The sequence below is a fragment of the Caretta caretta genome, chromosome 1 (assembly GCF_965140235.1).
Source record: "Caretta caretta isolate rCarCar2 chromosome 1, rCarCar1.hap1, whole genome shotgun sequence".
Lineage (NCBI taxonomy): Eukaryota > Metazoa > Chordata > Testudines > Cheloniidae > Caretta > Caretta caretta.
Window position 1 is genome coordinate 27,045,480 of NC_134206.1, and position 26,853 is coordinate 27,072,332.

The following is a 26,853-nucleotide window of genomic DNA, read 5'->3' on the forward strand; positions in this document are numbered from 1 at the left end:
GGCCAACATATTCACTAGGTTGCCCATCTTCCTTCTGCTTCTGTGTACTAGGTAAAAAACCTCAAGCACTTATAATAATAGACCTGTTCCTTCTGTTTGCGCGGTTTTCTGTTCCTCATTCCACTTTGCTCAAGAGTGAAATAAGAAGCTGCTGTAAAATCAATACATGTAAACCTCCCTTCTCGTAAACATACACAGAGAGACGGGACTTTGTTTTCTGCTGGTGTCAATGGACAAAACTCCTGTGAAGTCAATGAGGCTGTGACAGTTTAGCAAAGAATTCGGCCCATAAAGACTGTGCACCACATTTTGCTCTCAGAACTGTATGGCAGATCTTCAGTGTGACAACCTAGCCTCCTTAAGGGTTTGCTCTTGCTCCTGTTAAAGTCAATAAGTGTCTTACCATGGACTTCAGGGGGGATTGGGTCAGGCCCCAATGCATGGAACTTCAGCTGGAGTCACTTGAGTCCTGCAGAGGGGAGATAATAGGGCCCTGATAGTTCAGCGAACGTGAGAAGATAAGAATATTGGAGTTGAGATCTTTTATTCACATTTAAGGGCTAATTGTTAAATGATAGTGTTAAGTGTTTCAAACAGCTTTAGATGTATGTTACAGTCCCTGCTATTATTAGCTATACAAAAGCTGTGCAATAGAGACTTCCATAGAATAGACGGTGCTATCATATCATCTAGCCAAGCCCCTAGGCCAGTGCAGGACTATTACGTACAGTATATTCTGTACTGTCTTGAAACTGTATCTTTGTCCAGTCTAGTTTTAAATGTACCAATCAATGGGGAATCCATACCTATCTTGGGAGACTGATAGATCTCACTGACAGCAATTTTCTCCTGATATTCAGTTTACATGTTCCCATTCTTATTTTCATTCCATTGTTGCTAATTATACCCTTTGTTTACCACCCAAAGCAGTTAACCTTGGTCAGTGGCATTTGCTCCCTTCAGATACTTGTAGAAAATTAACGTGCCTCACTCTCTTTAGTTTTTGTTAAAGCAAATCATAGATAGTTCTTTTAATCAGTCTTTCCTCAGAAGTGTGTATGTGTGTATTCTGTATGATAAACCATAATGAATGTGTATCTGCATATTTATGTGCATATAAATATAGCAAGTGGAAAAATAGTACACAAAATACTAGGATGGATTTCCTCATGGTTCCTTTAACATGATAGCTTTGGCAAGACACATTCAGCAGAATCAGTGTTCTACTATATTTGTTCCTAGAGTAGTTTAATGATCTAGCCAAATAAATATTGATAGATTGAAGAATGACAAACCTATTAAAATATTGCATATGTTTTCACTGATCAGATTCAGTTATAACCCAGGAAGCCTGAGTTTGAGCTAATTCACACATTCTTGAAATATGTATCAGACTTGGAACGTAGTTCCCACTGCCAGATGTCACAAATATGCACAAATTATGCATGCCAGCTGTGCATAACCTAGATTACCTTCATGAGCAAACGGAGTTATCTAACACCAGAATGCTGAGAGACTATTAAAGCAGGTAACTTGTGAACCTCTAAAGATTCAGCAGCTCACTTCAGGTAGGATAACGCCCCAAAGTTCAGACGCTTCAGCCTGAACCTTTAGAGTCAATAACTAAAAAATCTTGCAATAACAGGCTAACTCCTGAGATTTCTGGCATTTTTGCATCCAGTCATGTGAAAAGTACTGGAATAAACAGCCATTCCCATGGTATTTTGGTATTTCAGAGGCAAAAATGATACTTCATGTTACATTATCCTTTAAAAAAAAAACTAAGTAAAGATTTGGTCTGAGTTTAGTTTTAGGACAAAGATTCACGGGGGGAAAGTTGGTTAGTTTTGTTGGAACTGATTTGTTCATACAGTCTTGCTCACACTCCCATTTCTAGCCCCTGTTAAGGAACTTCTATGAGGAGCATAATTTGCACTACACTCGACAGTTTTTGAAAACATGGGTTACAAAAATGTGTGTGTTAGGGAAGAGGATCGAATATGGTTCCGATGTAATCATTCAGGAGCCTTGTGAACACTGTCCCCAAAAGTGTTGTGTGGAAGTGAAAACTCACACATCTATATTAGAGTGCATATGGCTTCTTCTACAGTGTAACAGGAATAGATTATTCTGTCTTGTACCAAAATCTAAATTCATGGGAGGAAAGAAGGAATCTAAGCTTTAGGTCTTTTGGAGCTATACCTGGTACATTCTGCAGGAAGGCAGAAATATCTGAATATAAAGCACTGTGATCCTCTGCCACTAATAAATAAAAAAAGGGGCCCAATTTTTAGAGGAGCTGTGCCCCCTCAGGTCCCATTGTAGAAGTTGAGAGTGCACCGCACCCGCTAACAGGTCCTCGATACCTCTCATGACCGGGTCCGATGCGTCCAGTCCTGACCATTGAACTCAAGTCCCAATACCAGTGTGCCAGACTCCCACTCTCTGCTCATTCAAATTCCTCCAAAAGACCAACTGACTCCCATAAAGCCTACACACAGATCCTGCCCCTTGTAAGCCATCATGGTAGTACAGCTAAGAAGGCTGAGTGAGAGAGGGGGATAGTATCTTCCCATCCAGTCTGCGCTTAGGCATTAAATAAAAGTGGTCTGATTTTTCCAAGGTGCCGAACACATTGTGTGGTATGGGGGGTCATTTTAATTGTTGGGCGCCATGTAATTTTATTGTAAATGTTACTAAAAATACTTAGTTTAGAGAAAGGGTAGGCCATCTCTTACTAATTGTTTCTTTTATTGCCATATTATGGGTGTGACTCCCCCTACTTAGTCACAGAGGTTCTTTTATGTGTCTTAGGAGATACCATGATTAAGACCAAGCAAAATAATCAGTTATTAATTGTGGTCATTTTACTAGTGAAAAAAGAAAGAGAAAGTATTAAATTAAATAACACAAATGAGAGAACAGATATAACAATACTGATACTTCCATTACAATCTCTCCTATATTATATTGTTCTATGGAGGTCTTGTAGCAGAGATTTCACCTTTGAGAATGGATTCCCTGGGCGATGGTGGGGTGCTTTTTGTTTTTTGGTAAGTTAAGACAAAGTATATTATTATCCAAAATTATTGTAAATTCAGTTTTAGTATCTTATTAGATACTTAAAACTGTGGGTAAACAGGCAAAATAATGTGTTTAAGGGCAAGTGAAGCATGTCTGGTTGTTGTTAATAACTAAGCAGTTTGTAGTTGGCAAAGTAAGCAATCTTAAGTAAATCCTCTGAAATCAAAGGAAATATTGAAATTAGTTAATTAAAAGAAGCTATCTTAAAACAGGGCAATTACAAATATTAAGAATCCTAAGTGTAATTAAATCCCACTATTTCTCTGATTACCAATGTTTATCCCATCTTCTCTCCAGCAATACATGGCCTAACCAGCTGGTGATTATCAGGAGAAACTATTAATATTTTATGTTACAATAGCATTTCAGTATCCCAATAAAATCATTATATGAATTGAAATCTAATCCGTTGTCAGTGTTTTAGTTAACTTCTCTCACCTGTGCATGTTGAAGTTTGGGGAGGTCTTCCTTGGGTTGGTTTCTTCTTGAGTCTTTTCTGTTTTTCTCAATTGTCTGTGGCAGCTAGCTTGTAGAGATACACAGCATAAGTTGTGGAGTGTTTGCTGTCTAAGCAGAATAGCAGGGAGTGTGTGTATGAGAGGTGCTCACTTTGACTCTTTTATATGCATCACCTTCCGATTTTTAGGAAATTTACGGGAAAAGACATAGGCTTGTTGAAGATTCAAAGTTGGTTGCTGTCACCTTTTCATTGGCTTGATGTCTTCAGGTTTGGCTTAGGTGACACCTTCAGCTCCTGAATATACAATCTGTTTAATAAATATGCAACGTTTCTTTCATCGCCTTTGTTCTTCTTGTGGACGAAAGCATCAGATAACTGTCAAAGCTAGTTTTAACTGTTTCTTTTTATTTGATCCATCTTCTGAGATATTCTTTCAACTTTACTAGAAAATGAAATTCTGTTTTGAAACAGTCCAAACACTCATGTTCTTTATATAAAAGATTTCAGTTCTCCAAACAGTCTTTTAAAATTAAATAACCTTTAGAAAGTTTTTTTTTACAACTTAAATAATATAAAAATGTGTTGATTCTTGTCATAGTTTTAGAAGAGATGATTAATTAGCATCCTATTAATATGAATATTCTATACTTAAATAGCTTCTTATATTAGTACACAGTTATAGCATCAAATGACCTTGCTATATTTGTATATTAAACATCTTACTATTCCTACATTTAGATATCTTTGCAAACATACATCTCCAAAGGTGTTTGCAATTTCAACATTTAAGAAATAAACAAAAGTTTAAAACATCTCCAACAACATGTTTTTCTCTGAAGGTTTTAAGAACACAAGTAAGTTTTCTTGCAAGAGGGTGGAGGTTGGTAGAACCCCCACGGTACCTAGATGTATCGCTCTGGTAACACACCCTACATTCCAGTCATATTCAGGTTTCTTCCTAAAACATGAATGTTTTACATGGTTTGTCATCTTGATGTTTGCTTGTCCTTGGGAAATAGGAGTAGAAATCTTCCTGAATTTCTTTGATTAGCTTTAACATTTTGTAACATAACTAGGTAAACATGTGTATTGTTATATTTCCAAGCATCCTGGCTATAACATATTTGTAGTTATATCTTAATATTCAGTAAACATGTAAACAAGTTTAAGAACATGAGAACGGCCACACTGGGTCAGACCAAAGGTCCGTCTAGCCTACTATTCTGTCTTCCAACAATGACCAATGCCAGGTGCCCCAGAGGGAATGAACGGAACAGGTGATCATCAAGTGATCCACCCCGTCGCCCATTCCCAGCTTCTGGCAAACAGAGGTTAGGGACACCATCCCTGTCCATCCTGGCTAATAGCAGAGGTGCAAGTAAGCCGGTACGCCCCGGTACGGCATACCGGCAAGAGTCGGTGTGCCGTACCGGGGCGGACCGGCTTCCCCAGGCGACAACTGAAAGGGCCTGGGGCTCCCAGCAGCGGCTGGAGCCCCAGGCCCTTTAAATTTCCACCAGAGCCCCGCTGCCAGAGCCCTGGGGTAGCGGCGGTGGGGCTCCAGCAGCTATTTAAAGGGCCCATTCTCAGAAGGGGCCCTGGACGCTCTTCTCCGCCCCCCGTTCTCTCCTATGGGGGCAGAAGCTTGGTGCTGCCTTCTCCCGGGGCTCTGTTCTGCTGCTGCAGGGCAGGCTCCGCTGGCAGCCCAGCTTCCCCCTCCCCCTCTTCTTCCCCCAGTGTGCTGCGTTCCCCCGCCCCCTCTCACTCTCTCTCCCTGCTGCCGATCAGCTGTTTGCTGGCATGAGGAAGCAGAGAAGAGGCAGGGGTGGGGCCTTGGGGAAGGGGGTGGAATCAGGGCATACCCCCTGCCATGAGCCGCTCAGGGCAGGGAGCGACCCCAGCCCACACCCCCAGCCCTCTGCCCTGACTCCTGCACCCCCCTCACACGCCCCACGACCCCAGCCCACACCCCCAGCCCTCTGCCCTGACTTCTGCACCCTTCCACACCCCATGCCCTGACTCCTGCACCCCTCCACATCTCCACCCCTACCCTGAGCACCAAATGGGAGCTCCGGCACCCTCCCCCACCCCACATACCCACCTGCACCCCTTGCACCGAATGGGAGCTGCCCCAGGTAAGCGCTCCACACCCCAACCTCCTGCCCCAACCCTGAGCCCCCTCCCTCATTCTAGGACAGACCCTGCAACCCCCAGCCTGCTCCTGCACCCTAACTCCCTCCCAGACCTTGCATCCCCTGCCCTGTTCTCAGTGCACCCCCACCCTCAGCTTGGTGCAGAGAGAGACAAAGAGAATGTGCTAGAACCGGGGAGAAGTTAGGTACCCACTCTATGTGGGCAGGGGTATGTGTGGGGGATCCTGTTTACCCCCTCCCCAGCCCTGCTGCCCTTGCAGTTTAACCCCAGACCCTCCCTTGCTCCAAGGACCAACCCTAGCTCCCGCCCCACTGTGTTTTTGCCCCCAGCCCCTGCCTTGCTCCAGTCAGCAGGGACTAATTCTCCCCCCATGCCTCAATGTGCTAATCTTGCCCCGGCCCCTGCCTCACTCCAGCTGGGGACCAATCCTTCCCCCCCACCACCACCATGCCCAGCTGTGTTCTTGCCCCTGGTCTCTTCTTTCCCCAGGGGGGCCCTCAGATATGTTTGGTGCCAGGCCCCCAAAAAGTTAATCTGGCCCAGGCCCTTTAAATTGTTCCTGGAGCCTTGTTGCCAGAGCCCTGGGGTAGCAGCAGCGGGGCTCCAGTGGCAAGTTAAAGGGCTGGGGCGGTAGCGGTGGCCCCAGACCCTTTAAATAGCCCCCTTTAAATCACCCCCGAATCCCAGGGCTCTCAGTTGCCTCTGCAGCTGGGAGCTGAGGGTGTGATTTAAAGGGCCCGGGGCTCCCAGCTGCTGCTCCCACAGACCTAGCCCCAGGCCCTTTAAATCCTGATTTAAAGAGCCTGGGGATTTAAAGGCCCCGCCTCTTCCAGTTGAGGCCCCACCCCCTCATCAGGACTCCAGAGTACCGGTAAATCCTTTAAGTTACTTTCACCCCTGGCTAATAGCCATTGATAGACTTATCCTCCATGAACGTTTGTAATGACCTAATAAAAAATAAGTTGTTATGAGATAATTAATATCATTTTTGCATTAATACTGAGGTCTCTCCCCTAAAACATGTACGCTGCCTTTGAAGCCAGTGCATCACCCAAGGTTGGAAAAAGTTGACTGTAGTCCATTGCTCTTTGAACCACGTGCTTTTGAGCCACTGAAGTATAGATTACTTGCAAGGTCAGACTTTTTTCAGGGTAATCAACCTTTGGAATTCTGTGCCCCACAAGGTATCAGCAGAATCCATGTGGCTCAGATTTTAGAAGAGCTGTGGTTTGAGAGAGACTTGGCCCTGGAGTGAAAGGGGTGTGATTTTTAAGAGGAAGAAAGGAATTGTCACTGGGTTGTAGAGGAGATGGGATTCCCTTATGGTACTACATAGTGCGATCAATGAGGAGAAGCTGCTGTTGATAGAGCATTGAGGTAGGGGATGTTGCAGAGAGCTGGTATAAAATATGAGGAATGAGGCCCAGAGGAGTGTGAGGCAAGTAGAGACAGGCAGAGTGGGAATTGCTACAGACTGGAAGGAGCTGGGGAGAATTTGGAGCCAGCAGAGGTGGTCAGGTATCCCAGCCAGTTCCACTAACACCAGGACAAATTCCCAGTTACATTAGAACAGACTAAGATGCCTGATCACCCTAGTCCAAGAGTACAATTGCAGTATGGCCAACCCAAGCATTCAAAAATTATGAGTCAGACCCCCCCACCAAAAAATCATAAGATTGTCTTAAAAAATTTAAGTTTTTTTTTTTTTACAATAATAAGTTTGGGGTTCTTTTTATTTGCCTTGGTATTGTTAGCCTTTAGGAGTCACTTTCAATTTTTTCTCTGCAACCAAGAAAGTTAAACGTTTACTTTTTAAAATGAAATCTGAGATTTTTTTAGATAATCACATGTATCCAGGAGCTGGGGCTTTCAGAAAAACACAAATCACCAAGACTTGGCAACACTGCAAATGGAATTGCATGGTTCTGGGTGATTCCTGCTTATATGTACAGGGATGAAGTAATTGCCACATTTAGAAATGAGAAAGTATTTTCCTCTTCATCATACTGGCAGGGATCTTGGAGTAGTTCCACCTCTTTCTAGAGCAATAAACAGAGATTATCTGTCAAAATCAGGCAGACCCCTCCCAAAATTTCCTGTCCATTACTGGTTGACCCTAACCCCATGTTTCTATGCAATACCTTCTTGGAAACAAATTTATTAATAGTAATGTGAGTTACATGGGAATGCCATGGATTTTCAGGACTTGCCTAGGGGAAAGAAAATCAATCCTAATCCATATCGTTGAATCTCTTTTGGAAAGAACAAAGAATGGTAAAAATGCTGGACTTCAGAGTGGAAATGTGACAACTAAATTATTGTATTTCAACTCTGGCTGTAAATCTTTGACAATGGATAACATATCCGTGAATTATTTTACAGTTTTACTCAGGGCAGTTATGAAATCAGCCTGAACATGCACATTAGCCAAAACAATGCAATACAGCAGTGCATGATTTGTAGCTTATGCACTTATAATCATACAGATAGGCATAAAACATTTCTTCTCCCAGGTTTGAATATTTTAAAACTTCTGTCACAGCTGTGAAATCCACAGGATGAATACAAAGTTGATTTTCTTGTAGTTTATCTAAAAAAACTATTCGTGGTCTGCCAGCGTAAGCTTACATCTTCACAGTGATAATAAATATATTAGATTCTTTCCATATACTTTTGAACCATGGAATGATGAATCTGAACCACAAATCAAGAGTTAGAATCAGCTAAAAAGTGGCAGAGAGTGATAGAGAAGTCAAGTATTGATTTATTGCTTAATGTCAGAGATTTTAATCAAAGGTTAAAGGGTTGTGAAAATGTGCAATGCCACATTCTGAAATCTCAGCAGTTCAGCATATTCACAAGCTCTGGGGTTTTTGCCCAAGTGACTTGTCTATTTGTCAACTACAGAGAGGCTCACTTAAATTACTACCTTACAAAAGGTTTAAGTGCGTTGAAAGAACAGATGTACTGTGCAGATAGAGCATACACCTAATAAGAATGTATTGATATAGCTGATGGAATTAAACAGTAAATTATAACCTTTCTATGGAACATTTTTGCCATTCTCTAGAGAATTATGTCCCTGCTATAGAATTCTATAGGATTGTTGTTTCTTAAAAAGAAAACAGACACCCAAAAACACCTATGGAAAATATCTCATTCTCCGTTAAATTCTGTCGTTTTATAATATTTTCTATAGAACCCTATTAAATTAAATTTCCATAGAAGCCTGTTGATGTCATCCCTATTAGTATCGATAGGAGTTGAAATGTGATAGTATATCACTAGTATTATTCATGAGAGGCGAAGTGGGCGAAATAAGATCTTTTATTGGACCAATTTCTGACGGTGAAAGAGGCATGCTTTTGTGCTTACACAGAGCTCTGCTTCGTTATTATGCATGTTAATATACCCTATTACACTGATTAATAATGATTGCCATGTATCATTTTACATCAGTGCTCATTTCCTGCACAGACATCTCAAACAAATGTTTGACAAAGGAGGGGAGGTGTAAAAAGATTAAACTGACTGTGTTGCTCACCAAGCATAGACATTTATAGTCTCTGCCATATTTATAGGCAGACCATCTCCACTTTGAAACCTACAGTAATAAGTTGTCTGTTTCCAGAAAATACCTACAGTGACAGGTAACTTGAGCTATGCTTAGTCTGAGCCCTGCTTGGCTTGTACAGAAGTGTGTTAGTAACGTTGTCTCTTTCATAACTGCAAGGGGTAGGAGGGGATTGCTCTGTTACAAGTTCATTACTTTCTTTATACACTGTAAATAAAATACATGCACTAAAAAAAAACCCCACATTCAAATTGCATTAAGGTTGTGACACAAAGCAGGAACAGCAAATATTCAGTAAGGGGGGACTCTCCTGTCCTTATACATCTCAGAGCAGATTTTAATTTAAGTTTGACAGACAAGGAAGTGCTAACCCTATCCATCCTCTACCACTGGCCCTCTCTCTGTTCAAGCCCTAAATACAAATCAACAGAAGCAAATAAATCCCAAGCATAGGCAGGCGTGCCATTTTCCAAGTCTGTGCACAACCACATGTATTTCACTAGAAGTCCCACAAACTCATCCAAGGGCAGAACTTGGCCCAGTGCATGTTAATTTCCTTTACATTTCTTTGTGGTGTCTAAAAAGAAAGTCTCTCTTTCTAGAAGCATTTGAGGATTGATATGTTGAGCTTCAGTGGCTCCCTCAGAGGCTGTGTGGTCGTTTGTATTGTGGTTTACAGGCCTTTCCAGACTGAGGTAATTTAAATATATATGTATTTTAAGGGCTTTTAAAAAGACAAAATAAGGTCCCGATCCAGAATCCATTAAATTAAATGGGAACTTTCCATTGACTTCCATTAGCTTTAAATCAAGCCCTTAGCAGCCATCTGAATTTGTTGGGTGTTAACATATTTAGGGATTTTTTGAAGTGCTTGCAGTGCCTGTGTTGTAAGGAAAGATTTTAATCAAGGTTTACACCTCGGGGACTCAGTTCTTCCTCCAGACTACCCTTTGCAGGCAGCGGGAGATCTTCATGGATAGAGGTCAAACCAAAATTGTGTCCCGGGTTGGCAAACCTAGTCAGAATCCTTATGAAAGTACTGACGGTACATCAGCTGTCAGGGCTTTTCAAAGTTTAAGTAATTTTAACCCGTTTACATATGCCACTAAATACAGTTTGAGTATTTTAAGGATTATTTTGCCCAATTTAAGTCTGTAAATTGAAGCTAGCTATTTAGAGTGTTAAACTTCTCCTGTCTTAAAAATATATCATTTAAAATAACCCATCCGATTATTTTTTAAATTTAAAAAAAAAATCTCCACCCTGAATCCGTTGCAGGATAATATGTAGCTTCAAAGACAGAAAAATCCTGTCCATTCCTCCTTTTCTGTCCAGGATCCCAGATGCAGTGTAGTTTATGCAGCCCAATTTGGGAGGGAGGGAGGGAGCAGGATTTGTGGTGCCTAGCAGTGTGTCCAGCTTTATGGGATTGCTTTCCCCTTCTGGAAGGATCAGCATGCCATTGTGGAGCATGAGGACATTGCAGTACCACCTGCACAAGGAGCTCTCCTTACACTGTGCAGCCTGGGCGTGGCTGTCCTTCCTGCCTGCACAGAATTCTCCCAACTTAAGGCAAGGCAAAAGAAGGTTGTAGCCCCTAGTAATGTGTTTCATGGGTCAGCTCTATATCCCCTTCAGAGAGGGGGTTTGGAACGAAAACACTGGCAAAGCCATCATGACACCAGTCAATTGGTCATAATTGTTTATTATTATTATTTATTGATTTGTCTTATAGCAGCACCTAAGCACCCACTCAAGGACCAGCACCCCATTATGCTAGGCACAGTACGCACACTTATTTAAAAGACATCTGTGACCCAAAGAGTTTACAATCTAGATTTAAATTCTGTTACAATTTTTAAGTCTCTTTCTGCTTCCTGTTGCCAAGGTGCATGTTTGACGTATTCTTAACAGCATGTTTCAATTGGTCACAGGAGGGCTGTGTCCTGGGTCCAGCGATCCCTGTATGGAGAAGCCATGTCCAGGGGACATGCAGTGTGTGGGGTACGAAGCTAGTCGAAGGCCATTCATCTGCCAGTGCCCACCAGGGAAGCTCGGAGAATGTTCAGGTGCAGATTCCCCCAAAAGAGTAACCAGGAAATACTTAAAAGTGTGATTTTTATATAAGAAGTGCGGCCGTTGTATCATAATATGGAGAGTTGCTATTGAAGTCAATGGGAGTTGTGTATGCACACCTCTCAGGATCTGGTCTCACTCATTTACTTATGAGTGTTGTAAAAGAAACTGGTTGTCCAAACCTGGTACTGCATATATACCCGATTCTGCTTCTACAAACAAAACTCCCATTGACTGAATCTGATCAGGATGGTGCCCCAAATCAGTAAAACATGGGACTTTTGAGAAGACAGTTCTTTCTAGAGAACTGCTGTCCTTGAATACTGCCCTGCTAGCGGCAAAGCACTTTGGGATCCTTTAGGAGATATTAATTCAAGGTTTTACTTGTTATTAACATTCATAAAGTTTGTAATTTTTGTGATAAAAATACCATGGTATCTTGAAAAAAACATTTCAGGAACTTCGTACATTTTGTTCAATTTATGTTAACCACCAAGGCACCAGGGTCCTAATGCAAAGTCAAGCAGACCATTTCCATTGACTTCAATGGGCTTTGAGTAGGACTCGGAGTCAGAAATATCCTGATGCTAACAGAGGGTGCAGATTCCCCAGCAAATTCTGATTTCTGGTGCTCTGCTAGAGCTAAATCCTTCTCACCTTACACCTGCCAGTAGTTCCAATGAAGTCAATAAGGCTTCCTGTCTGAGAATGGTGAGCTGGATTTTCCCCCTTATTAGGAAATTATAATTATAAATTATTAGATTTCTCCCCAAATCTGTGGTGTGTGGTTTGCAATGGAGACAAGTTTTTAATCAGTCAACGGTGGGTTTTATTTAAAAGTTTCTTCTTTGTTAGCTACCTGTGTTCTGTAACTAACTTCATTTGCAATTGTAGGATAATTTCATGTGTCTCTGCTCATTTCTGAACATTAAAAGAATATGTATCTTCTCAAAATGGTTGTTTCAGGGCACACTTCCCTTAGTTTTGCTGGGAATAGTTACATCAAATACCGGGTTTCTGAAAATAGCAAGAAAGAAGAATTCAAGCTGGCTCTGCGTCTACGAACCTTGCAAAGCAATGGGATTATAATGTACACCAGAGCGAATCCCTGTATAATTCTGAAGGTAATTAAAATGTTATCTTTCCTGCACTTATTTTCTTGATTATATGTTTTCTCATTGGCTCTTGCTTTGGGGAATGTTGTTCTCATTTCAGCTGTGGATTGAGAAGATGAAGATTGATCTGTTTCATGGTAACAGGGAAAAGCAGCAATTTCAACAAAAACAACAAACAAAAAAGCAGGTTGATATGCATTGCAGTAGTAGTATTCTTTGAATATGGACCATTGGGTGCTTTATCTTATATGACCATTGTATCGATTGGTCCTGCTTTGAGCAGGGGGTTGGACTAGATGACTTCCTGAGGTCCCTTCCAACCCTGATATTCTATGATTCTATGTGACTAGGCGCAAGAGCCGATCTACTTGAGATGTAAGACCTGGCCATTCAGATGATTGTGTATTCTAAGCCACACTTGTTGAAAAGGCTGTTTTTCCTCTGCATCTGTGTGATTGGAAAATGAGCCTTCATACCGCTGAATCACAGTTAATTTCAAAAACTTTTTTTTTTTATTTTTTAAGAAAAGCTTCTCTGCTTGAATGAGGTGGCTTATCGAATCAGAGAGTTATGATTGTTCTTCCAGAAGGCTGGGGGTAGGTGAAGATACCTACTGTATTGAATGAAGTCTCTATGACTTTGACTCTTTGCTGAACTGCCTAAAGTGTGGTTCTATGGAAGGCCAAATTTCTGTAGAGCAGGTTAAAAGAGAAGGATAAACAGTTCCAACAGCCTCCATGTATAATACTTCTGCTGGAATCCCGAAGGCATTGAATGAAGACAATGTGACCGATTGTATCTTTCCCATGTACTGTAAATCAGCAGTGGAAGAAATGGTACAAAGCATTTTGTATTTGTGTTTGCAATTTTTGGATTATTTTTTTTTGTTTGTTTGAATGTTCAAGTAAATTTAAAACAGTGACAGCAATTTTTAGTGTACAGCAAATATCTCTTTAGCTGTTGTGCTTAAATACAAAAAATGTTTCATGAGTACAAGTATTGTGCCTTTCACCTGGGGCAAGGAGAGCAGGGAAATCAGCACAGCTCAGGCTTGTATGAGACCTAATTGTTTGGAGATGTAAAAAAGGCCATTGCTTGAATTTTCAAATATGAGGGTGCTAGTGGTTTCCAAATAAGAGTTTAACATGGACAAAAATTCTGTCTTTTTCCTAATCTCGTTCTTGGAAATGGCTGAACTATTTTGGATGAAGTTTCCCCAAAAAATTCAACCTGAAGCAGACACTCATAAATAAAACTTCATCCTGAATAATTAAAGTTTGGTAAAGTTGTAAGAAACTGAAAATAGGATCTTATGATGAGAAGTGTCAGGCAACGTTGACAATAGATGGCTCAATTAGCCCTGTCTGTAATGCATATGCAATACTCAGATGATAATCCCACATTCATATAGTGCCTGTCATTTCAATGGATCACACATTTAGTTAACATTACCAACAGGGGCTTGGGTACTATGGTGACAGACACTTAAGAAAACCTAAAATAGAGAGAAAGCATACTCCAGTGGTTAGGGTATGATATGGAGATTTGGATTCCTTTCGCTGTTCTGTCATGGACTTTGTGCCATCTTGGGCAATTCACTTAGGCCAAATTTTTCAAAGCATCTTTAGCTCATTTGAGAATTAGACTCCTAAGCCAATTGTGAAAATGGGATTTGGCTCCTAAATCTCTTAGGCACCTTTGAAAAATTGATGCTATCTGTAAAATGGGTGTTGTGAGTATTAAAGATTGTGAGCCACTCAAACACTATGGTAATGCCGGTCATATGGGTATCTAAGATTGATAGACTAGACAGAGGTCTCTAAATGTGAGACTGTTATTCAGAAGATTTGAGTATTGCTTTCAATTAAGTTAAATCTGCTGAGCTATTCCAAAGAAGGGGATAATGGATTGATCCCGCAGTGTGCAGAGCACTCTGACCCAATCCAACAAAGCACTGAAACATTTGTTTATTTTCATACACATGAAGTCATTGAGACTATACACATACTAAGTTTTAAGCACATGCTTAGGTGCTTTGCTGGATCAGAGCCAGGTGGCTCAGCACTTCACAGAATCAAGCCCTAAATGAGGGTAGAAAATGGAACAATATTGATGTTACCAATTTTAGGGCTTTGTGTGAAACTCTCTTGAGGCCAAAAGAGATATTTAAGGCATATTGTACCATTGATTTTGAAATAGGCCTTCACCACCACCACCACCACCACCGATATCTACTTAAAAATTGATAGCACAATAAGGTCTTTAATGTTTAAGTGACCAGCTTAATTTTGGAAGCTCATACGTTTATGATAACTCAAGGGATGGAAATGCTTCATAATCATAACACAGGGTCCTTCTTCACTGAATAATCAATTTAATTGAACAAACTGCTTGTCTACCATCCTGTTCAAAGCTTACTAGTTATAGTACGTTGATATAATAAGGGTGTTATTTATTTTGTTGTTTCAGATGAAGCAATTTATCCATTGATTTAGAGACATCAGCCATTCTAAAAGTAAATTATTTCAGATGTATGCCTCCTGATTTTAAGCTGTTGGAGCAAAATGAGATGTCATTCAGTTGCATTTTCCCTAGGAATGATTACACATGCAGAGAATTGCATCACGCGTTCCTTTCTCTCGTGTAATTCCATCAGTGAAAAGTAATAAGGTTAACCAAGATTAGGCCATTTTGGATGAGAATCCTCATTTAAGTCCCGCTTGGTTTATAAAATCAGAGATTAAAAAAATAAAGACTGACTTTCCTGTCATGCAATAAATGTAACTGTTGAATAGTATACGGTGATCATATGTTTTTTAGTCCAGACAGTCAATGTGAAACTTTGCACAGCTTAGTTAAGTGAATTTTATACATTGTAACGTATTATTACAACATCACCTCATGCAGGATAAGATTGAAGCTTGGGTGTGATCCCAGGTGTTGCTAGAGTTGAAGCAAGTAATATTTCAGTATTAAATATACCATTTTACACACATAAACCTGAAATGTAACAAAACATTTCCCTAGATAGATCAGTAGGCATCATGTTGTATTCATGGTATGTGATTGCAGATGGACTATGCAAGCCTAAGGTGGTTTGAGAAGAACCATTTGATCATTTTATTACCTGTGTTGATGTACAGATCCAAGCCCCTCTGCCAGGCTAATATTTTAATGTAATTTATAATATTCATTTTGCTTATTGAATGAAACAATCAAAATGTACCAATTTGCATCACCCTTACGAAGCACCTCTGCACATCTCTGCCTATTTCACATATTTCATGAGTTTTATATATTTGTATGCTAGAGCACGTACGTGTATCCAAATATATATTGACATTAGAGCCCATGCAGCTATAAGGAGAGAGACTTTAAGGTAAGTTGTGTTCTGAGGTAGGAAGCACTCAGCTGTTCAGGAATTACCACTTTAAAGAAACACTGGCTGCCCTGCAGTGAAGCTATAGCATCATTCTTTAATTTGATCAGAGTGGGTCTCCACTGGGGTCCCGCGGACTGTACGACCACAGGATGGGGCAACTTGCACCTCGCTGTATGTGCAAAAGTAGCACCAGAGGCTCAGTTCTGAGTGGAAGTCTGGTCTGGACCAGCAAACCGTTAGTCATCCCATTTAGATCCAAAGGCGTAAAAGCTATTTGCATGGGAATCTGCAGGCCCTGGACTTGAGCATCAGCTTTTAATTTGATTTGCATAACACTTGCTAGCATTTACCATCTTCAGACAAAATTTTAGCTCTGTTTCCCCATATCTCTCAATGCAGCACCAAAAATTAGATTGGACAGCCTGTCCTAAGGAAGGGGCAGCACCTTGCTGCGCTACCCCAGGGGGAGACGAGAGGTGAATTGTCACTCAGTGAGCAACAATTTCTCCTTTACTCAATGCCTGCTCTGGGGGAAGGAGTAACTTGCTTCACCTGTTTTTGTGAAGCAGTTTATTTCTCCCTGTGTGTCTATCCAGCTTCTGTAGCCAGCAAGTAGGGGGTGGCTGGGGCCAGGACTCCTCGTGCTCTCAGCCCCTCCCAACCCTCTTACTTATAGCACGTAGGTCCTGCTTTGCCTACTGCAGCTGAAGTCGCAATTTGAGCAGGACACCTTCTTCCCTTGCACATTAAGCACTGTAACTGTCTGCACATTTGTCTTTCTAAAGTACTTTATAGCCTCCATCCCTGTTGTATCTGAGCAACTCACAATCTTTAATGTATTTAATGTAGGGCTATTATCCCCATTTCCCAGATGGCAAACAGAGGCACCACGGTCACACAGGAAGTCTGTAGCAGAGCAGGGCCATAAGAGCAACCATACTAGGTCAGACCAATGGTCCATCTAGCCCAGTATCCTGTCTTCTGACAATGGCCAATGCCAGGTGCCCCAGAGAGAATGAACAGAACAGCTAATCATCGAGTGATCCATCCCCTGTCGCCCATTCCCAGCTTCTGGCAGTTAGAGACTTAGGAGGCCCAGAGCATGGGGTTGCATCCCTGATCATCTTGGCTAATAGCCGTTGATGGATCTGTCCTCCATCAACTTATCTAATTCTTTTTTTAACTCAATTGAACTTTTGGCCTTCACAACATCCCCTGCCAATGAGTTCCTGGTGACTGTGCATTGTATGAAGTAGTTCTTTCTTTTGCTTGTTTTAAACCTGTTGCCTGTTACTTTCATTTGGGTGACCCCTGGTTCTTGTGTTATGTGCAGGGGTAACTAGTACTTCCTTACTCTCTTTCTTCACACCATTCATGATTTTATAGACCTCTATCATATGGCCACTTAGTTGTCTCTTTTCCAAGCTAAAAAGTCCCATTCTTTTTAATCTCTCCTCATATAGAGGCTGTTCCCTATCCCTAATCCCCTCTTATCCCAGGACAGCTTACTTTGGTGAGGGACCTTGTCAAAGATTTTGTGAAAGTCCAAGTAACTATATCCACTGGATCCCCCTTGTCCACAAGTTTTTTGATCCTCTCAAAGATTCTAATAGATTGACGAGGCATGATTTCCCTTTACAAAAGATGTATTGATTCTTCCCCAACAAAGCGTGCTGATAATTCTGACCTTTCAAACAGTTTGCCTGGCACTGAAGTTAGGCTTACTGGCCTCTAATTGCCAGGATCGCCTCTGGAGTCTTGTTTAAAAATTGGCATCCTATTAGCTATTCTCCAGTCATCTGGTACAGAGACTGATATAAGTGACAGGTTACATACCACAGTTAGCAGTTCTGCAATATTATATTTGAGTCCCTTCAGAACTCTTGGGTAAATACCATCTGGCCCTGGTGACTTATAACTGTTTAAGTTATCAGTTTGTTACTGGTGACATGAGTGCAGGTCTCCCAAGTCCTAGGTTAGAGCTGTAACCCCTGGACCATCCTTGCTCTCTCCAAGACTTGCCTTGTGTGTGTTTTTCATTTAATGAAATGGACGTGAAATTTCAGAGCATACAGAGGAGCTGTAATATTTAATAAACATATGAATGGGAAGGAATAAAACAGATGAAAAAAGAAAAGAAAGAGAAGATCAAGCTACAACAGAAGATATGTAAAGTATTTTTAAACTCTAGATCCTTTAAAACGTTCGTCTCCCAGATAAAAACTGTGTCATGTTTGTCCCAAGAGTGTGTGTACAGTGCTGTATTTAGATAGATCACTGGAAAAGCATGGTACGTGGATACCGGTAAAAGGCATGTCGATAATGGACCTGTCAGGGTATAATGAGCCTTATGGGAGTTATATGTATATAATATGCAGGAGAATAGACTCCATAGTAAGCATAATAAAAGCCTTTAGGGAAAGAACTGTATTTACTGCTCCTGTGATGGCTACTTTTCAAAGCACTTCTTCTCCTCCTCCTCCCCCCCGCCCCTTTGTATTTTGTATTTAGACCATGTCAAGCCAAAATTTGAAACTGCCTGTCTAAAGTGCTCCTACAAAATTGGGGTGTTTTAATTATTGCATGGGGGAAGATAAACTGCCACTTCTTAAATTAAAAACAACAACTGTAGTTTGAGGGGCCATCTTGATGATCAAAAGATTCCTCTTCAGTTGATAGCTTAATAGGCCAGCTTTTAATTTAAAGTAATTGTCGATAGCCAATTTTTAAGCCCTCTGAGATAAGACTTTGAAATGGAAGGTGAATCCAGACTTATTCTTACACACAACTCTCAGCCTTTTCCTTTATTGACCTTTGGGAGTAGAAGACAACAGTTTAGATTTCTAACTCTGTCAGTTACATTTGTTGTGTTAGAAACATTTTCAATTCTGTATAGTTCCATCAGACTCCTACAGGTTTGTCTAGTCAAGGGCTTTTAAATAAAGGGTTGTTCATGATAAACTCATAAGGCCAAATCCTTCCCCTCGTCCTCTGCCCCATTTCTTCTGCTAGGCTCCACTCCTGCATGTAAAGCAGTTGAAGAGAGTCCCTATGTGGCATAGAGTCAGCTTATCCAGCTCTGTGCCCCCACTCTGAGTGCTGGACAGTGGAACGGCCTCTTCAGAGCCATTATCTGCTAGCATGAATTGAAGCAGGCCCATTCAAAGTTACAGCCTGTCCAAATCTGGCCAATCTCAGGATCAGAAGCTGTAAGTGGTAGGACATATGGAAGTTGGCAGTAGCTGAAAATTCAGCCTGTGCCCTTGTCCCAAATATTTTACCTCGATTTCCAAAGCCAGCAAAATGGGGAAAAAAATGTCAGGAATGGGGAAATGTCAAGGAGTGTATTAGCTTTAATATTTTATGGGACTTTTGTGAGAACTCAAGTGTGGGGGATAAACACTGGGACAGAGCTGTCCCAGAATGGGGCTGGTGAGGACAAATACTGCTTAGAGAATGCGATAAAGCATTCTGGGTTGCAGTGCAGAGGCTATTCAAAATAGAATGGCAATGCATACAGTAGGGACCAGCAGAAACCACCAAACTTATTTTCACCAGTAACCTAATCTAGATCTGAACACTGGTCTCTAGGGCTACAAGAGTAAGTGCATCATCCTCATTCTGCCAACTGTCTGTTTCATCCCTGATGCTCTATCAGTTAAGGCCTGAAGGCTATTTTCCTTTCATTGTGCTACACTAGAGCTGAAAGCTGAGACATCTCTATTACAGGTGCCCACTTTGTATGACTTTTAAGGGAAGACGTAGTAATGGCAGCAGTTAAATCAGAGGCTGGGTTGTCACTTGTATTACCATGCTCCAGGTGAGATGGTGGCATGTCCTCACAGCAAAAAGATTGTGCCTTTGAAGGACAACATTTAGTAAGAAATAAAAGTGAAACAATCACAAAGATTTGAACAGTGTGTGGGTCCAATGAATGTCAGCACATCAAGGAAAATGTTTCTCAATTCTGTCAGCCATTTTCAAGTTCCTCATGGTCCTCTGGTGACACTTGCAACCTTTGGATAAACAGCTAATCAGGGAAGCCGGTGTTTGTGCTCTTCATTTGGGGGACCAAGAACTTCACCTTCCCCACAATGCTGGCAAGCTTCAAGTTCAGGGAAACCCAGGCACAGGGTTCCACTTGTCACTATTTATGTACGTACACTGGCCCCCTCACAATCTTCAATGCTATGTTCACAGCTCCTCTGACGTAGGGAGGTGTTAACTCTGATTTACAGATGGAGAACTGAGGCACAGGGTGGATTAAATGACTTCCCCAATATCACACAAGGAGTCTGAGGCAGGAATCAAACCTAGGTCTCTTGCGTTCTAGTTCAGTCTCCTCTCCACTCAAGACCCTCTTTATTAACCAGCACCTCCATTCCTCTGCCACCAGCCAGACAAGGAGCAAGAGGGACAGTAATAAATAATGACAACCACCGTCAATAAATCCCCAGCTGCTTCCAGGGGAAGAGGGAGGAAACTAGACCCAGGTGTGACCTTTACATTGTGGTGATGATATTTAAATTAAGGAAGCGGACACCACAGTGATGAGCTCAGTACGAATATGAGGGAAGGAGAGAAAGTAGAAGCTCTTGGGCAGTTCTTGCATTTTCTGAATGGAAGCTGGAGTGCAGTGAAGTAAACTCCACAGGTCATAACTGACCCCTGGTTAATCAGGATTTCACTTTGTTGATAGAGGTGAGTGAACTTGTGACATTAGGAAAAACAACAAAAATAACTGCTCCTCTGTGAAAGCTATAGGGATGCAGAATCCTGCAACCCGACTAATGTAAACTCCATTAAACCTATTTGTTTCTATTAGCACCTGGAGTCCCCTGCTGAGATCAGAGCTCCATTGTCCTAAGCACAGGAAATGTACAGTGCAAGACAGTCCTTGCCCCAAAGAGCTTCCAGTCTAAATAGACAAGAGAGGCACATGATGGGAGAGGAAACAGGTGCAGAGAGATGAAGTGACTGGCCCAAAGTCACACAAGAGTTGGGAATAGAAGCCAGGTGTCCCAGCCCAGTGCCTTATCCCTTGGATTACACCTGTAGTGTAAACTTACTTATACTTACTTCTATGGCTAATGTACAGCAGCATGTGTCTGTGTGTTGTTGTGAATGGTTGCTACAATATACCACAGTATTCGTGTAAAGCATCAGACCAATTTTAAGGACACACATTAAAGAAGTGTTGTAAGACCAATGTTTTAAGTGGGTTGGTTTTTGCTTTTACCCTCACAGATCATGGACGGCAAATTGTGGTTCCAGTTGGACTGTGGAAGTGGCCCAGGAATCCTGGGCATTTCTGGCAGGACTGTTAATGATGGGAACTGGCACTCGGTCTTCCTGGAGCTCAATCGGAATTTCACAAGCTTGTCACTTGATGACAGTTATGTGGAGCGGCGCAAAGCCCCCCTCTACTTTCAGACTCTGAGTACCGATAGCTCTGTCTACTTTGGAGCCCAGGTGCAAGTGGATAATGTCCGGAGCCTGACTGACAAGAGGACAACCCAGGTCCTGAGTGGTTTTCAGGGCTGCCTGGATTCTGTTATCCTGAATAACAATGAACTGCCGCTCCAAAACAAGCGCAGCAGCTTTGCAGAAGTGGTTGGCCTGACTGAATTAAAGCTTGGCTGCGTTCTATACCCTGATGCATGTGAGAGGAATCCTTGCCAGAACGGAGGGAGCTGTACTAGTTTGCCATCTGGTGGTAAATATCTTTAATTACATTTTCTTTTTTTTGCGGGGAGGAAGTCAATGTCTGTCTCATTCAGTCAATTGCAGTGCTGTCTGTGGTGTTCCCGGGATATTAGAGATACAAGGTGGGTGAGGTAATATCTTTTATTGGGCCAACTTCTGTTGGTGAGAGAGACAAGCTGTCATGCTACACAGAGCTGAAGAAGAGCTCGAAAGCTTGTCTCTTTCACCAACAGAAATTGGTCCCATAAAAGATATTACCTCACCCACCTTGTCTCTCATTCAGTCTGTCACAAGTCTTTCAATGCGGAGACATGTTGGAAAAGTCTCATAAACTCTATAAAAGCTTTTTAGGTTTGGCAAAGTTTATAAAAGCTGCCAGCTTCATAAACAACAACTAAATGGCACTCACCCATTCTCACTGTATTAGTATTCAAGGAGGAGATTGTCTTTCACTAAGGTTACTATAATCCTATTTATGTAGACACCAATAGCATAACAATTACGGAAGTGCTCAGCTGAGGCTTTCAAAATCCATTTACAGCAACAGAGGTTGCAAACAAAACTGGTGATACCTAATATCCATCACAGCTTGAATCGTACGGTTGTGCTTCTCTATATAAGCTGGCACAGATTGTTACTTAGACTTCCACAACACCATCATCCATTTTTGAGTATATAATTTGCTTACATATCTATATATTAAATTGTGAGTCTAAAGCGTTATAAAACTGCAGATAAAACCCACGTGCAGTGGAGTCCCAGGGGGAACTGAACGCTTCAGGGTCTTGGTAACAGGGCAAAGCCATTAGGTCATTCTTTTGACTCACACCTGTATTAGAGGTGACCGTTCCTGTCTAGTGGCAGTTTGACAGCTTGTGTGAAGTGGGTTTTGTAGCATCAAGCTAATTCCTAATGAGCAGGTGCCCAAATCACAAAAAACACTGGGATCATTGGCAGTCCTGTCAGTGAGAGTGTTGAATGGGTGTGGAGACAAATCTACCTGCTTGATGCTAAGGCTGGGCCCTCCCAGTCCTAGTTTGCAGCACAGAAATGAGGAAGCTTTTTTTCTGCCGTGCACAATTCAGTGCTTCATTTTCCATATCTGTCAGGTTGGCACCTCTATTCATGCCTCTTCTGTGGCCCTACAAAGTCCCAGGACCTACTCATCAGCCACCTCGTGGCACTAGCCATACCTGGTTCTCTGAGATTGTGGTCCCCTTTTCCAGTCCTTCATACATTCACCTGTCTAGGTAGGGTTCCTCAATGCAGCAACCACTGACTCCTTGGACTCCTCCTTGGAAATGTGGGTGTTGCCTGGGATTCTCTGCTTGGCGGCACCTTCCGGAGCCCTGGTTTTGACTCTGTGACCTGCACTTCTATCCCTGCTTTTTTCATTTTTTTGTCCCCTGTAATCTATTGATTTCAGGGCTCAGTGGCCCCTCCCTCACCTGAAGGGGTAGAGCCTTTCCTTGTCTTTGTGGGCTCCGATTCCAGTTACTAAACAGTCTGGTACCTTTTCCAAGCACCTGTTAGTAATAATGTTACTTAGCATCTGTTTATTGCTTCTCAGTCCCAGCCCTGCACAGACATTAAATAGTTCAACTGGACTGAAATTCACTTTTGGAAATGGAAGAAAATCTGTGGGAAACTTGCACACTCTGGTGTCCTTCCCTCTGTAAAAGCAAGCTTATTCTTCACCAGTATTGCAAGAAAACACAGAAGCTGAATTTTGGCTTTCACCAGAAGGAAGTTATAAGCACTTTCCCTAGTGCTCTTGTGCAGAAGGAAGCCATAACTGGTCTGTCTGTGTTCCCTGAGCATATGGAAGGGGCTCACTGAATGGCCTCCAGCTGTCCTTGCTCGTGCAAGGTACCTTCTTCACAGCTCCGCTAGTGGGAGGTTTAATTTGGCCCACAGCACCCTGTTGCCATCCCAGTATTTACCTCAGTACTTCCTACTTGGCTTTGGTTCACAACAAGTAAGATCAAGGATGAGTCAGGGAAGCTGTAGAAGTATGGTCAATGGAAGAAAGTGCAAAGATAGTTAAAAGAAATGAACTCACAGCACGTACATTAGCAAAGCATCTCAGTATTAACACCAAGCATGGCAATGGGACTTCAATGTGCAGCACAAAGACAAATGTTGCAGCTTATGTGTATGTGTAAGGTCTTTACCTGCGAATGTAAGGAAAGACAATAAGCAGCAGGCAATTAAAGGGGAAAGAAAATATTTCTGAGTGAAAAAGAGGTAGTGGCTTTTGAGAAACTGCTAAACAAGATTATAGAAATCCCAGGAAGTAAAGATGAAACGTTAACTCAGATTCCATATATAATAAATTAGGTCAAGTATCACCAACTTAGCAAGCTGGGGAGAGTAGGAACTGTGCCTTTTATTAATTTAACTTGAATCTATTTATTGTATTGTCTAGCAATTGCATGGTGAGTATATTGAGACCTTTCTAACAAATCACTTCATGGTAATTCTTTTTCCCAACATCATATGTATTGCCAGTTTACAGGAGGGCAGTGCAGGGGATGCATGCAGCTCCAAATGTTGAGTCCATTTTATTATTAGAATAAAATAAACGGTTCAAGTCAAGATAATTTACTTCTGGAATCCAGGCACTGAAGTTATTTAGACTTGCAAACGTTATTGCCTCAATGAGGAGGCAAGTGCCCAGAGGGGATATTTCAGCTGTCTCTGGTTAAGAAATCTGTTTGCTCTTTTTACTGTTTCAGCAATTTATGTAAATAAAGGATTGTTATAGTACCATAATTTCAAAGCAGTGGGCCCTAACTATACGTGAGTGGCTCTATAAACCAGCCCGCTATGACAAGTCATGGCCATTTTTTTCCACCAGGCAAAACAATCCTGTTAGTGTGAGCCATTCTCAGTATATAAAAAGAGCATATAATGAAATTGGGTTGAAAGGAGAACCCTACACCATGTCAAATGCTAGTTATATAACCACAAATTGTAGCATGCTTTTAAGGATGGCAGAACATTGTGCTTGCTGGCACCGATGGTAGCACCCGCAGTAGATTTAAAATAAAATATACGAAGCTTCATTTTTATCTTAGGAAAGGAGATGGCAGCTTTTCTTTGGGGGGAAAGTGCGCACACATATATTTTGCTACCAAAGGGGCCTGATTCTGGTCCAGTTAAGTCAATGACTATAGGGATAACACAGCAGCACCTACAGCCCAGTTCTTTACATAGCACCTTACTTTACATGTAGGGTCATTGAAATCACTGGAGCAAGGTGCTACTAACTATGAACAAGGGTGTCAGAATCTGTCCCAAAGTGAGCAGTGTTCAGCATAAATGCAGAATTTAGTTGGATAAATTTTGAATTTGAATGTTCCAGAGTAGTCTGCATACAATTGTAAGTTCCCTTTTCCTATAATAATCCTACTATGATTTACAGTGAAAATAAGAGAAAACAAAGAGAGCTCAGAGTTCTATCTACGACCAAACACTGTGACGTCAAAAAGTCATTGGCAGTGTAGCAGGAGGCAGGGGGCCATGCCTAATTTACATATAATTTGCATAAAGTATGTAAAATGAATGCAGACATCCATAATGCTATCCCTGAGGTGATACCTTCCTTCCTGAATAGAAATGGCTGGTTGTTTCTGTTCATCAGCAATAAAACCTACATTTGATCAACTTTGGTTTCCTCTTGCCATTACAGCTTTCAAGGCATTTTTGGGCTAGCTACAATGAATCTCAGTCCATTCTTTGGGCACCCCGAGAGAGAGAGAGATGACATATCTGAAGGGAAAAAAGACAAGTCTCAACAGATCAAAGTTTATTGCTGAGACATATAGAGGGGCTGGGACCAGAGGCCTTCTGCAAGGGGTTCTCCAAAATTAAAGTGGTGGACCCTATAGGTAGAACTGTACAATGTGAGCAGCTCAGAAGCTGAAGACCGCATGTTGTTCATGTAGGGAACTTCCACCAATACAGAGAACTGCTTCTGATTGACCTGTGTGGGCATTCTGCTCATGAATGGAGGAGGATAAGCATATGGTCCATAGGATGATGTCAACCAGGAAAGGGCTACATGTGCAAAAGAATCTAGAACCTGAACATGAAGTCCTTGACATAAGGTACCAGGAGCCAAAGCAGTGGCTTACATAGAAGTATGATCAGCTAAATTGATCGTGGCAAGGAGGAAGGATGGCTTGTGGGTAAAGTGCTGAACTGGGACTCGGGAGACCTAGGTTAAATTCCTGGCTTTTCCACAGACTTGGTGACTGCCCTCTTGGCAAGCCATTTAGGGAATGTCTACACTGCAGTTGGGAGTGTGCCTCCCAGCCCGGGTAGACAGACACATGCTAGCTTTGCTCAAGCAAGCATGGGGAAAGTAGCAGAATGGACATTGTGGCACAGGTAGGGTAGCTACCTGAATACAGACCTAAAGGGTATGGGTAGGATTTTACTGGGATGGTTAGCCTATGCTGCCTACCATGCTGCAGTGTCCACACTGCTATTTTTAGTGCACTATCTTGAGCAAAGCTAGTGTGGGGTGCTAGGCTGGGAGGCTTGTTCCCAGCTGCAGTGTAGACATATCTTAATTTCCCAAAACCACAGTTTCCCAACTATTTAAATAAATGGGAGTAATAACACTTTCCAGGGGCATTGTGAGAGTAAATTCTGTTAATGTTTCAGAGAGACTGTGGTGATGCTGCTGGCTTATACTCCAAAAAAAAACATATCAAAAGAACACTATCAAGGTTGCAAAACCAAGCCCTCGAAATGATTGCCCTTGCAACCTCAGTTTGATCCCCTTGTGTGTGTGCATTATAGTAAGTCTTTAAATATGTGATCACATACTATATTTTCCCCAGGACTCCTGCCTCATTCAGTGCACACTTAATTAACATCTATTCAGTATTTTGTTTTCTCTTTATTCAGTGTGTGGCTGCATGCCTTATTTATTGTACTCTATTCAAGTCGTGTTCTAAATACATAATTACTAATTTCCTCATTGGTTTTCTATGGCATACATCACAATTAGCAGACAAAGGTAAATGAAGATCCAGTGCCTGGAAGTCAAAGCAAGACAAATTCAGATTGGAAATAAAATGTTAATTTTTAACAACAAGGGTAACTAATCATTGGAACAACTTTAACAAGGATCGTGGTAGATTCTCCATCACTGGCTATTTTTAAATCAATATTGTATGTTTTTCTTGTTCAGACAGGAATTAATTCAAAGAAGTTCTCTGGACTGTGTTATACAGGAGATCAGACCAGACGATCCAAGAGGTCCCCTCTGGCCTTATCTATGAATCGT

At 41.7% G+C, this 26,853-nt stretch overlaps 1 protein-coding gene across 11 annotated transcripts in view; it reads left to right on the forward strand.

The window, feature by feature from the left end:
* The window catches only part of FAT3 (FAT atypical cadherin 3), a 586,875-nt gene that overhangs the window by 525,635 nt on the left and 34,387 nt on the right, over window positions 1-26,853 (forward strand). For 10 of the 11 annotated variants that reach the window (XM_048842637.2, XM_075126639.1, XM_048842665.2 and 7 more), the window contains 3 exons: window positions 11,207-11,341; window positions 12,315-12,472; window positions 21,093-21,561. In XM_048842637.2, the coding sequence (XP_048698594.2) occupies window positions 11,207-11,341; window positions 12,315-12,472; window positions 21,093-21,561 (762 nt within the window). Of the gene's footprint in view, window positions 1-2,983; window positions 3,485-11,206; window positions 11,342-12,314; window positions 12,473-21,092; window positions 21,562-26,853 lie in introns of those variants that run through there. The other variant, XM_075126648.1, reaches the window with a different exon arrangement.